Source organism: Carlito syrichta, unplaced genomic scaffold (assembly GCF_000164805.1).
Source record: "Carlito syrichta isolate Samal-C Ts95f unplaced genomic scaffold, Tarsius_syrichta-2.0.1 Scaffold136712, whole genome shotgun sequence".
NCBI lineage: Eukaryota > Metazoa > Chordata > Mammalia > Primates > Tarsiidae > Carlito > Carlito syrichta.
In genome coordinates, this window is record NW_007080808.1 from 32,517 (window position 1) to 46,325 (window position 13,809).

A 13,809-nucleotide genomic window follows, 5' to 3' on the forward strand; every position below is an offset into this window, starting at 1 on the left:
CTGAAGGCCTATTTTCTGGACGTGCCAGTAACTGGTTTCTTACTTTGATTTGATGAACATTTAGTGAATGCTTATTTTTTACCAGGCACTCTGCCAGAGGTGCAAAATAGAATCAAACATGAACCTCCTTCCCTTGAGGGGTTTAACATAGAGTCTATGTGATTTCTGGCGAGCACTTACCAACCACAGAACTCTTGGAAAGTTACCATTTCTAGGCTTCAGTTTCTCCACTCATAAAAAGGGCTACCTCACAAGATTGCATAAAGATTAAATTAGATAGCTCTGATGCTATACAAATGTAAAGTAGTGTTGCTAATCGTACATTGGGAAGGAGGCAGGAAGACCACATCACACTGGTTAGTCTTATGCTGTACTATAATTTCTTCCCTCCGTTTAGTCAACAAAGTATTTATTTTGGAGGTTTTGAAACAGGACTGCAAATGAATTAATACTCCCTAGACTGAGATGTGGTGTCCCTTGAATTTGGGCAGAGTGTAGCGATTGGTCAACCAATACAGTGTGGGAGGAGTTGCGTTCCCCTGAGTCTCATGGAAGAAGCCCTCCTGCCCGGCTACTCCCATGCTGCAAGGAACCCAGTTAACCTACACAAAGCGACTGCATGGAGATGCCCCGTGCCGTGGACTGAATTGTGTACTCTCAAAGTTCTTTGGCTGAAGCCCTAACCCCAGTGTGACTGTATTCAGAAATGTTTTTGGAAGGTAATTAAGGTTAAATGAGGTCAGAAGGATGGAGTCCTAATCTAATAGGATTGTGGGCCTTATAGAAAGACAAGAAGAGTGATCCTCTTCACCCCTAATGTGCCCGCACTGAGGAAATGCCACGTGCATTTGCAAGCCAGGAAGAGAACTCTCACCAGAACCCAGCCATGCTGGCACTCTGACCTCCAACTTCCAGTCTCCAGAACTGTGAAAATGTTAATTTCTGTTGTTTAAGACACTCAGTATGTTGTGTTTTGTCATGACAGTGCAATCTGACTAAGACACCCTGAGGCTAAGGGAGATACCTGATTAGCTCCTACCTGCTTCAAACCCAGCCACAACTGCCTGACACTTCACGTGAGACTCCACGTCAGAAATGTCCGTTGATTCCTTCCTGAATTCTAAACTCACAGAAACTGTGAGACAAAATAAATTTTGCTGTTTCTGGCTACCAACTTTTGGGGTAATATATTATATACATCAGTAGAAAACTGGAACCCAGTATTACTGAGCACTGATTTACACAAAGAACTCGAAAAAGTAAGATAATTTTTACATTCCTGCTTATTAATTTTAAGTAAAAAATGATGCAAGAGTTAAAATAACATTATATATCCAATTTGGATAATATTATATTTGATTACTGTCTACACTGGTGGTATCTTGGGAACCCACTATTATTCAGAGTATTCTCATTTTAATAGAGCATGTTTTGGAACTGCTGACTTCATATTGATTTAAGATCCTAGCTGGGCATGGTGGCTCATGCCAGTAATTCCAGCACTGTGGGAGGCCAAGGTGGGAGACACCCTTGAGTCCAGAAGTTTGAGATCAGCCTGGGCAACATTGTGAGATCTCATCTCTACAAAAAAAAAAAAATACAAAAATTAGCCAGGTGTGGGATCTCATCTCTACAAAAAAAAATACAAAAATTAGCCAGGTGTGGTGGCACAAGCCTGCAGTCCCAGGTACTCAGGAGGCTGAGGCAGAAGGATTGCTTGAGCCCAGGAGGTCAAGGTGGTGGTAAGCCAGGATCATACCACTCCAGCCTGGGTGACAGAGTGAGACCCCAACTCAAAAAAAAAAAAAAAAAAAAGATCTCATTTATCTAGATTAATGAAGGCATTATTTGTTACATCATGGTTGTCCTGTTTCACTTCCAGCATTATAGAGAAAATAAATAAAATATTTGGATTACATCTATTTTGTCCTTTAGTTATAAATGAGATGAGGTTTACCACTAAAATGTCCAACTCTAGCAGAAAACTGATACTGACAATTCTAGATTTAAGAAAAAATATTGACATGGCTGTGTGCAGTGGCTCATGCCTCAAATCCCAGCACTTTGGGAGGCTAAGGTGGAAAGGTTGTTTGCACACAGGAGTTCAAGAGCAGTGTGGGCAACACAGTGAGACCTCATCTCTACAAAAAATAAAAAAAAATTACCTGGACATGTTGGCATATGCCTGTATTTCTAGCTACTTGGGAGGCTAAGGAGGGAGGATCACTTCAGCCCAGGATATGGAGGCTACAGTGAGCATGATGGTGCCACTGCACTCCAAAGTGGGCAACAGAATGGGACTTTGACTCAAAAAAATTTTTTTGCCTAAATAAACATAACCATTTGTCAGAGAAGGTATTTAAAGGTGATGAAATTCACCTAATGAGTCAAGGCAAAACCCCCCCAAAAATTCACAATAGTTTTTTAAAGATTCGGATGTAGCTTTAAGAGACACTGTAGAAGTTCCTAAAAATGTTGACACATTGATTAATATGTATGAAAGTAATTACTCCATTGGAAAGAGGAAAAATTATGGAACCATATCTGAAACTACATTAAATTGTTATAGCCCTGAAATGAATCAGCTCAAATAAATACATAAATCTGATAAATGCATTGGTGACTGTCAGGTCACTATGGTTTGCTAGTGTACTCCACAGGCAGCAATTTGTTCCTAAATTTAGTGAAATCAGTACCCAAAACATATAGAATTTAAAAGTACTGAATGTCAAGTAAATCTAAAGTGACAGACTCCATATCCTGATAACATTCATAAGAATCAGAGAAGGTGAAATAGTAACAAAAATATTATTTCAAATGAGAACTTAGAAATCATAATGAAAACAGGATTGACCAAAGGAAATTAGAAATTCTAGAAAAAGCCGGGCTCAGCGGCTCAGCCTGTAATCCTGCGCCTTTGGGAAGCTGAGGTGAGTGGATTGCCTGAGCCCGTGGGTTCGAGACCCGCCTGGGCAGGCGAGACCTCATCTCTACAATAAATAAAAAAATCAGCCGGACGTGGTAGCGCATGCCTATAATTCTGGCTACTCGGAAGGCTGAGGCGGAAGGATCGCCGGAGCCCAGCAGGTCGAGGCTGCGGTGGCCGGGAGCGGCCACTGCACTCCAGTCTGGGCGACAGAGTGAGACTCCAACTCAAAAAAAAAAAAAAAAAAGAAATTCTAGAAAAAAAATTAAAATGTATTAAAAATATAGAGCTAGAAAGAAAATCAGATTTTTTTTTTGGATGAAATAAAAGCAGGAGACCATAAAGGCCATGATTCAAACCACATAGAATAACTGTGCTCAAAAGAGTAAAGAGGACAATTTAGTGAACAATTGTGAAGTTACTTTTCATTTCATTTTTATGGTGCAAAAGATGAACTATTATGAACCATAAAGATAATTATCAATTATAGGGTGAAAATGCTTGTCTGACACAAGAAAATAAACAGCATGTACATTTTACATGTCTAAATAAAGTCTTGATTATATATTCTATGATGAATTACAAATGAAAAAGTGGTTTAATTTTAAATATTTTATTTCAACTCTCGTCATAATTTGCAAAAAAGGAAGAAACATTTTTTGAGATTTTGCAGAAAGAAACATGCAAAATTAAACAAAAGTTGTCTAGGATTGTAAAATATCAGTTGTTTTCCAAACAAATTGCTGAAAGTAAAAACTGAAAGCAAAGACATGATGAAACTGCTAGGAGGCAAATCAACACTGGTGATGGAAAGATCAAAAACACTCAAGACAGACCCACCTAGAACATTCATTATCCATAATGTCTGTGAGTCCTGAAAAACGTAAGGATGACAGACAGAAATGACTCTGGCATACAGCATCAACAGTATGTCATCAATATTATGGTCAAAGCCACAAGGTATTTACAGATAAACAACTTAATTCTATTACTTCTAACTGATTTGGCTTAATAAAAACCTGACATTTAATCATCAGGTTTTTGATGTTAAAAAGCCTTAGATTTACAGATGTTCACTCTTTACAGATTTTCACTACATTTGGTTTTTAATTGTAAGTAAATAGAATGAACAATTCAACACAAATCTAATATTATATAATACTATATGATGCCCATTACTGTATGTGCTATAATTATTGGAAACAAACTACTTTTTATCAACAGTCAAAAGTTCTTTCTTTTCTGTTGTAGGGTTTTATCCCCCCATAAAGAGACTTATAACACTATTTACCTGTAAACGAACAATTCTCTGAAATATATCTGCTCTCATGCTCATCTCAATATCAAAACGAGAAAGTCTTTTGTCTGCTTCTGTACTTGCAGTTCGTACTTCTTTGTCAGAGGATACATGCTGAGGAAAGTCTAGCATGGTTCTTTCCACTGTTGATAGAGAAAAAACTATTAATACTATAGGACATGTCAAATCAGCGTTAAGTCTAACACCTCCTCCCTAGACAAATGATTATGCCAATATAAGTTTTACTCTCTGTAAAGGTCCTTAGGGCCACCAAGAAAAAGCATCTCGTTCAGGACAGGGCTGTTCCAGCTGGCATCATTAGGAAAAAATAAGAATGTGCACTGAGCACTTATCAAAATACACTGAGAGTGTAATTTATTAACTGGAAATGCAGGAAGATAAAGACATCATTCCTATACAGAGGCATTTTATGATCTGGGTCATAGAAAGATGAACAATACAGGAGAGCATGTTCATTGTCAAATGAACAAGATAGAGGCTGCATCTAGGTGTGCAGAAGGTTGAACATAGGAGGATGAGGAAAGAACTCAGGAAGGGTTTGGAAAAGGAGAGATTGCAGGCATGGGAACCAGCAGAGACAAAGGATGTCCTAGGAACAAGCAGACCAATTTAGCAGAAGGGGCTTGTTTAGAATAGAACTTTTTAACCCCTTTTAAAACTATAGACTTCACAGAGAATCTAATCAAGGTATGGACCCTACCCCAAATGCACATATGCATATAAACAAAAAAATTTCATATCATTTCAGAGGATTCCCAGAAATCTAAGTGGTCACATCCAGTAAACCCTAGATATTGGGGGATATTCCTGTTAAATGATGATGATAATTTAGTCTACCCTAATATTCATATATTAAAGTTGGTTCCTGGATTTTTCATACATTTGTATTTTTACTTTGGGCAAAAATCTCTGATGTTAGTGAAATACTGATAACTATAGAAAAAACATAAGGATGGTTTATAGTGATGATTGCAGCCACACTATGACAATAAATGCATTTTTGTTTTATTATCTTTAGTATTTTAGAGGTATTATAAATAGGTAAAATTTACATATGTGATATATAGTAGACAATAGAGCTATCCTTTACACACCAAGAGTTTGTACAGTTAAAAAGCTGCCTCAAAGAAACAAAGCAGGAGGTATCACACTTCCAGACTTCAAACTTTACTATAAGCCTACAATAATCAAAGCAGCCTTGTATTGGTACAAGAACAGGCATAAAGACCAATGGAACAGGATAGAGATTCTGGAAGCAAAGCCTCAATTTCTCTATCAGCTCTTCTTTGACAAAGCCTCCAACAACAACCACTGGGGAGAGGAGAACCTATTCAGTAAATGGTGGTGGGAAAACAGGCTGATCACATTCAGAAGATTGAAACAGAACCCCTACCTATACCATACACAAAAGTTAACTCTAAATGGATCAAAGACCTAAATGTAAAACCTCAAACTATAAGAATCTTAGAAAATGCAGGAGACACCCTTATGGAAATTGGAACTGGCAACCAATTCTTGATCAAAACCGTAAGTGGCCATATCATAAGAAATAAGATAGACAAGTGGGATCTCATCAAACTGACAGGCTTCTGCAAAGCCAAAGTAACCATCAAGAGAGAGGGGAGACAGCCCACAGAATGGGAAAAAATATTTGCCAAATGTATATCTGACAAAGGCCTAACATCTAGGGTCTACAAGGAACTCAAATGCACCAAAGGAAAAAAACAAACAGCCCCATTAAAAAGTGGGCAAAAGACATGAATAGATACTTCTCAAAAGAAGATATATGGGCAGTCAACAGACACATGAAAAAGTGTTCAGTCTCACTAATCATCAGAGAAATGCAAATCAAAACCACACTGAGATACCAACTAACCCCAGTAAGAATGGCCATCATTAATAAAACAAACAACAAATGCTGGCGAAGATGTGGAGAAAAAGGAACGCTTCTACACTGCTGGTGGGAATGCAAACTAGTGCAATCTTTTTGGAAGACAGTGTGGCGATTTCTGAAAGAACTAGAAATTGACCTTCCACATGACCCAGCAATCCTCCTATTGGGAATATATCTAGAGGAACCCAAATCATTCTACAAAAAAGATACCTGCACACGTGCATGTTTGTTGCAGCTCTACTCACAATAGCAAAAACACAAAATCAACCATGCTGCCCATTGAAAACGGACTGCATAAAAAAATGTGGTATATGTACACAATGGAATATTATGCAGCCATAAAGAAGGACAACTTGGATGGATTTAGAGTCTATCATACTCAGTGATCTATCACAGAAACAAATAATAGAGTACCATATGTTCTCACTCATAAGCAGACCTTGGAACAGTTATCATAATACTATAAGAAAGGGATTGACAGTAGTGGGAAACTGACAGGGAAGGGGAGATAGAATTGGCAGTTGAGGGAAACTGCCAGGGGAGGAAGGGGCACATCTCATCAACAAGGGTACCTGCATAATGAACATTAATATACCTAACCCTGAATTGTACCCCACATCTTTAAAATAAAAATAAAAAGGCCAGGCTTGGTGGCTCAGCCTGTAATCCCGTGCCTTTGGGAGGCTGAGGTGAGTGGATTGCCTGAGCCCGCGGGTTCGAGACCCGCCTGGGCAGCGAGACCTCATCTCTACAATAAATCAAAAAATCAGCCGGGCGTGGTAGCGCATGCCTGTAATTCCGGCTACTCGGAAGGCTGAGGCGGAAGGATCGCCGGAGCCCAGCAGGTTGAGACTGCGATGGCCGGGAGCGGTCACTGCACTCCAGTCTGGGCGACAGAGTGAGACTCCGACTCAAAAATAAATAAATAAATAAAAATAAAAATAAAAAAACAGTGTGGGGTGGGGGAGAAGCTGCCTTACTTATATAAGTCTCTTAAAACACTGTTACGAATAAAGCTGTTAAAAAATATCTGCCACAAATAGAATAAATCCATAAGGTATATATGTATGTATGTCTGTACTGACTGATTGAGACAGGGTCTTGCTCTGTTGCCAAGGCTAGAGTGCAGTGGCATGAACATAGCGCTGCAGACTTTAACTTCTGGCCTCAAATGATCTTCTTGCCTCGGCCTCCCAAGTAGCTGGGACAATAGGTATGTGCCTGCTGAGGTATATTTTTTAAAGATAAAATTACATAATTATGCTTTAGGATTTGATTTAGTATATAATTTTATGTCCATTAGTTAAGGAGACAGTAGAATAGAAGAATAAAATTTAATACAGCATTTATTTAAGTGATATAGTTAACTATGTACTCGCAAATTTGTTTACTTTTTAAAATTAATTCTAAAAGATTTAGGGGGGAGTCCAAATTGCTCGAGAACTTATAAACGCAACATAAAATGCAGGAGCCTAAAACTGGAAACATATTATTAAACAAACAATAAGGAAGAAAACCATTTCCTTTCTTACTCTGCCACAAAGAGCTGGAACCAGACTCATGCTCTCACTGCCAAACTATAAACAATGCTGATGCCCAGGACCTGACACTAGACAAATGAGGTTTTAACAGCTGTTAGGGGAGGCATACTAAACTCTGAGATAAGAGAAAGATAGTTTTTAAGAAATCTATTTCCAAATTCAAAAATTTTGATGATTAACTTGCCAAAATAAATTTATGAAAGAACAAGAGAAATGTCACAAACATGAAATTATGTTTAAAAGATCCCTTAGTGAAGAAAAAACAATTTAAAATAATTCTTTTTTTTAAAATTTTTCATTTGTAGAGACAAGGTCTCACTATGTTACCCTGGCTGGTCTTGAACTCCTGGCCTTAAGCAATCCTCCTGCCTCAGCCTCCCAGAATGCTGGGATAACAGGTTTGAGCTACCACATCTGGCCAAATTAATTCATTTAAAAAAATTGTGTTTGTATTTCTCCACTGGTTTTTATATTAGCCAGATCTTGGCCATAATGACTGGTAAAGAAGTGAACACCTGAACAAGGACAAACCACAAACAGGGTAGCATGCATAGGAAACTACCTACTGAAAAAGTTCTGCTGAATAGGGACCAATTCTATCCCTTTGACTTTGACTAATGATACTGAGTTTAAACTCAAGACCTGGAACAAGATTTAGTGGTCACCAGTGAGAGTGAAACAACTGAGAACAGGAGCAGACACTGAAACAAATGCTCAGACAAGAGCAGAGAGCCAAACTCTTTTTATAGGGAAATAAATAACAGGGAATGCTTGGTGATGAGGGCTAGTAGGAGCAAAGAGATGACCAGGTTACTCAGGCTGTGCTTTATTCTGGCAAATTCCAAAATGCACCTAAGGGTCATGATCTCCAGTTCTGCAGCTATTTTATGCTCTCTTATGAAGCCTGGATACACAGTCAAGGTTTTTTAGTCATAATTATCCTATGAAATATGTCCAACCCTTAGAGGTAATCAAAGTGAAACCTCATTCCTTATAAATGAAAGGGTATAATGCATAATAAAAATTATATCTGTTCAGTGTAGGAAATATGGAAAATAGAGAAATACATAAAGAGGAAAGTAAAAATCAACTGCAAACCCATCCATCACACAAGATATTAATCATTGTGATGGTTAATTTTATGGATTAACTTGGAGGGTGTTTTTTTGGTAAGATTAACATTGAACTTGGTGAACTTGAAGTAAAGCAGATTGCCTTCTGTAATGTGGGCGGGCCACATCTAATCAGTGAGGCCCCAAAAAGAGCAGAAAGTCTAGCAGACTGCCTTTGGGCTTCGTCTGCACCTCGGACTCTCCGGGGTCTCCAGGAGACTGGAACTAGAACATCAGCCTCTGGGACCTGAGCCTGCCAGCCCACGCCGCAGATTTGGGACTTGCCAGTTTCCACGATGACGTGAGTCAATTCCCTATAATCGGTCAATCAGTATCTGTCTCTCTCTCCACATATGTACATCAATACATACTTAAACACACACAGATATCCTATTGGTTCTGTTTCTCTGGAGAATCCTGATTAACATAATTGTTAATAAAATTTCTTTTCTTCCGGTTTTCTCTCTGTGCCCCTTTCCCCTGTGTCATTAAATACTGCTTCTAAACCATGATTTTAATGGTTACATAGTGTTATAGAGGATAGATGTTTGATTATTTAGTCATTATATTCGTTGACATTCGGGGGTTGTTGATAACAGTATTCATTTATACATAAACTGATACACGAATTTTGCCTGTATCTGATTATTTCCTTAGAATAAATGCATAGATGTGGAATTACTATGCTATGGTATGAACTTCTTCACCTGATCTCAGCCAAAAGGCCAAGAAGTAATGGTATGAACTTCTTGAAAGGTTTGACACATATTGTCAAAATGCTCTCCAGAAGGCAGTGTTATGAGTGAGAGTACATATTTTACAGCACTGCCAACATAATAAAAATTTTAAATCTTAGGTAACTGAATTCTAAGCAATTAATTAACTATTATGTACAAATTAATGTCTTGTAAAACTGGAAAACTGACAGAAAGCATAAAATGATTTAAGATGTCCACAACATGAAATACTGATGTGCTTTAACACCCTACCCACCTATATACTTTACTTCTACATTTGCCAGTGGCTGCAGACAATTCTCATAAGTGACTTCCTCAATATCGAGCATTCCAACAGCATCATACACCTGTTTGGTCTGCACAATGAGCTCCTCAGTTCTTGTTTTAATTTGCTCCGGTGAAAGATCCCATCTTAAAACATTTCTGCCAGCTGTAGTATACAAAGACATTGCCTGAAGAGGAGACATCAATTCTCTTCCTAATGTCATTCTGAGGAAAATCCTGGAACCACCAACTCTAAAAAGAATCAGAAAAAGAACACAAATCAGGAATTTCTGTTGGTACAAAGTCAACATACAAATGTGTATTATAAAATTAAATTTTAAGTTACAAAAAGCTTTTAAAAAACTGAGCAAATTCTCTCACGCGAACATATGCATAAAACTAAATGTCCTCATATTTTCAATTTTCTTGCACAACTGTAGTTTTAATGGCATTCATACTAATCAAAACTGAATTATTTATGCAATTAAATCATATACAAAAATAAAGTTAGGTATTAAGACATAACAATTTTACTTTATAAATTAAATTAGTCACTTTTCTATTTTAATATTTTTAGTGTCTCAAGACAGCAGCAGTATGTTGGAAAAAAAATTTTTTTTTTTTTTTTAGTTGGAGTCTCACTCCATCCCCCAGGCTTCAGTGCAGTGGTACACTCACGGTCAGCCCAACGTTGACCTGCTGGGCTCTGGCAATCCTTCCACCTCAGCCTTCCAAGTAGTCTGAATTACAGGCACGCACTTCCACGCCCAGCTAATTTTTGATTTATTGTAGAGACAAGGTCTCGCCAAATTGCCCAGGCTGTTCTTGAACCCGGGGGCTAAGGCAATCCCCTCACCTCAGCCTCCCAAAATGCTGGGATTACAGGAGTGAGCTATCATGCCCAGCTGAAAATTTTTTTTTTAAAAGAATTAAAAAATATTCTTCCTGTGCTAACTAACTTCTACCTGCTATGTACATAGACTCAAAAGACTGCAGATTTAGCAAGGAAACATTTAAAAAACTCTCTTTTTTATACTGAACATTGACTTTTTTAAAACCAAAATTGCATGTAAATCAAGAGTGATAATTTGAATTTAAAACTTGGAAAATAAACTCTGGCATAGCTATGGCATTATCCTAAAAAAAAAGAAAAAAGAAAATATTAAAAATAATAATCCCAATCTTTCAGTCCCTTTACAATATTGAAATTAATAATATTAATGCCATGTCTGTCTCTCTGTGTATATTTATATTTATAGATACAGATATATATATAGTCTTAGAGCTTATAAATAAAAAATGTTATATTTAATAGCTCATATTTATTGTGTTTAGGCACCATTCAAAATACTCTCAGTGTAGTAACTCACTCAGTCCTCCACCAGACGTTAGTTACATAGTGTAGATATTCTCATTTTACTGACAAGAAAACTAAAACACAGAGAAGTTAAGTTACTTGTCCAAGGTGCTTATAAATATTTGTTGAGTGAATGATCTTAAATGACCTCAGAGTCACTTAGCCTCTCTGAGGCTCAACTGCTTTATCTGCTAAAAGAGAATAAATTAATGCCCTGCCTACCTAATAAGGTTGTTTTGGGGTCCCATAAATAATGGAAACCGGCCAGGCTTGGTGGCTTAGCCTGTAATCCCAGCACTTTGGAAGGCCGAGGCGAGTGGATTGCCTGAGCCCGCGGATTTGAGACCAGCTCAGGCAACCTGGCGAGACCTCATTTCTACAATAAAATAAAAAACAGCCGGGTATGGTAGCATGTGTCTGTAGTTCTGACTACTTGGAAGCCGAGGTGGAAGGATCGCTGAAGCCCAGCAGGTCGAAGTTGGGGTGGTGGTGAGCGTGCATGCCACTGCACTCCAGCCTGGGCGAAGGAGTGAGACTCCAACACAAACAAACAAACAAACAAACAAAAAAAGATAATAGAAATTAAGTTTAGCATAGTGGTTAAGAGTGTGAAAATCATTAAAATGTCCAAAGTTATTCTGAAGATTGGGAGAGCCATTGAAGGGTTTTAGTCAGAGAGAGAGAGAGGAGAGAGAGAGAGAGAGAGAGAGAGAGAGAGAGATGGCTGAAAAGGTAAGTAGGGACTAGCAAATGAAGATCACCCTGGAAATCGTTGAAACATCCAACCTTATCCTGAAAGCAATGGGAGAGCCACTGAAGGATTTTAATTAGGTGAGAAATATGAAAAGATTTATATTTTAGAGAAATTGCTCAAAGCATAGTAAGTACAAAGTTTTGTAAAAGAGACCATTCCAAAGGAAAACTGTTACTATAATTGGGGCATATGATTAAGGAATATGCAACTAGGAAAAAGGGGGAATTGGAATGATGTAAAAGGTATTCAGGAGGTAGAATCAATATGACTTGGTACTGAGTGGATATAAAGGAGTGAAGGTGAGAGAGTCAAGACAGTCAAGAAAGAGAAAAAAAGAGAATCTCAATTTTGGACATGCTGAGTTTGAAGTGGCTACAGTACATTGAGTAGAATTCATTACTACTAAGTGGTTAATTTCTCTTACAGGGGTGGCTGAACTGACCCAAAGGAGTCTGCAGAGTGAGAAGAGACAAACATCTAGGCTCTAACTCCAGCATAATCGGTGAAGTAGAAGGAAAACCAGGCCAAGATGGATTCTAGGAATTGTGTAAAGCAAACAGTGAAAAAGAGAGGCAGTGCACGTCAGTACCGAATGTATAGATGTTGAGAAAGACCAAAGAGTCTCTATGGAATATAGCAACAGAAATGCCACCGATAACTCTGGCAAGAGCAGTGTCAGTGGAGCGGTGGGGGTGTAAGTCAGATTACTATGACTGAGGAATAAGAAGGTGGTAAAGAACTGGAAGGAGTGCACCCAGCAATTCTCTATAGATTTGGCTGTGAAAACAGGAGGGCTACAGCAGTGTGGCTATGTGGGGCAGAAGAGCTACCAGATAGGAGAGACCTGAATACTGACCCTCTCAATAATCTCCACAGTAACTGATGTCGCTTGTAAGTGACACATACTGGTGATGCTTATACCCAAGGCTGCCAGACTATTTTCTAATATATTTTCGCATTTATTCTTTCACCAGTTGAGTTATATACTAACCAAGTGGTTAAGTCTGTTTGTTCCAAAACCTGTTTATGTCTGTTGTACTTATTTTACTGTAATGTAAATGCCTGACTAATTTAATGCATACAAAACTTGTTATTTCTCACATAGGTAAAATGTTTTAGGAATACTTTTAAAAAGACATTTACTAATAAAATGTGTCCTTATAAAAGATTGGGAAAATAATTAGGAAGATTCATAAAGATTCTGAATTCATATTGCTTATATGTGTCTTTAAATTCTTATTCCACTTTCAAGAAACCAAATCAGAAATAAAAGATGACACATTTTCGGTGTAGTTTATGCAAGAAGAACAGTGAGGGATGCCAATCAAGTCATTCATACCTAACAAGGACCTTGGTTTTCGATCAGAAGATTTGGGCATAAATATATGCTTATGTTTTTCATTTGAACATAATATTTAAAAATTTATCATTTGTATTATTCTATTTGAAATCATTTTTTCTTTTTTTTTTTGAGTTGGAGTCTCACTCCGTCACCCAGACTGGAGTGCAGTGGCCGCTCCCGGCCACCGCAGCCTTGACCTGCTGGGCTCTGGGGATCCTTCCGCCTCAGCCTTCCAAGTAGCTGGAACTACAGGCGCGTGCTACCACGCCCAGCTAATTTTTTTGGTTTATTGTAGAGAGGAGGTCTTGCCAAGTTGCCCAGGCGGGTGTCGAACCCGCGGGTTCAGGCAATTCACTCACCTCGGCCTCCCAAAGTGTGGGATTACAGGCTGAGCCACCGGGCCCGGCCAAAATCATTTTTTCAATTAATTATTAAAATATAGAGAAAGGGGCCAGGCTCGGTGGCTCAGCCTGTAATCCCGCGCCTTTGGGAGGCTGAGGTGAGTGGATTGCCTGAGCCCGCGGCTTCGAGACCCGCCTGGGCAGCGAGACCTCATCTCTACTG

General features: G+C 38.4%; 1 protein-coding gene across 1 annotated transcript in view; it reads right to left on the reverse strand.

Moving 5' to 3' along the window:
* LOC103251182 (neurolysin, mitochondrial-like) overlaps positions 1-13,809 on the reverse strand; it is a 43,046-nt gene that overhangs the window by 23,549 nt on the left and 5,688 nt on the right. The window contains 2 exon segments of the mRNA XM_008049779.1: positions 4,218-4,366; positions 9,785-10,082. Of these exon segments, the coding sequence (XP_008047970.1) occupies positions 4,218-4,366; positions 9,785-10,082 (447 nt within the window).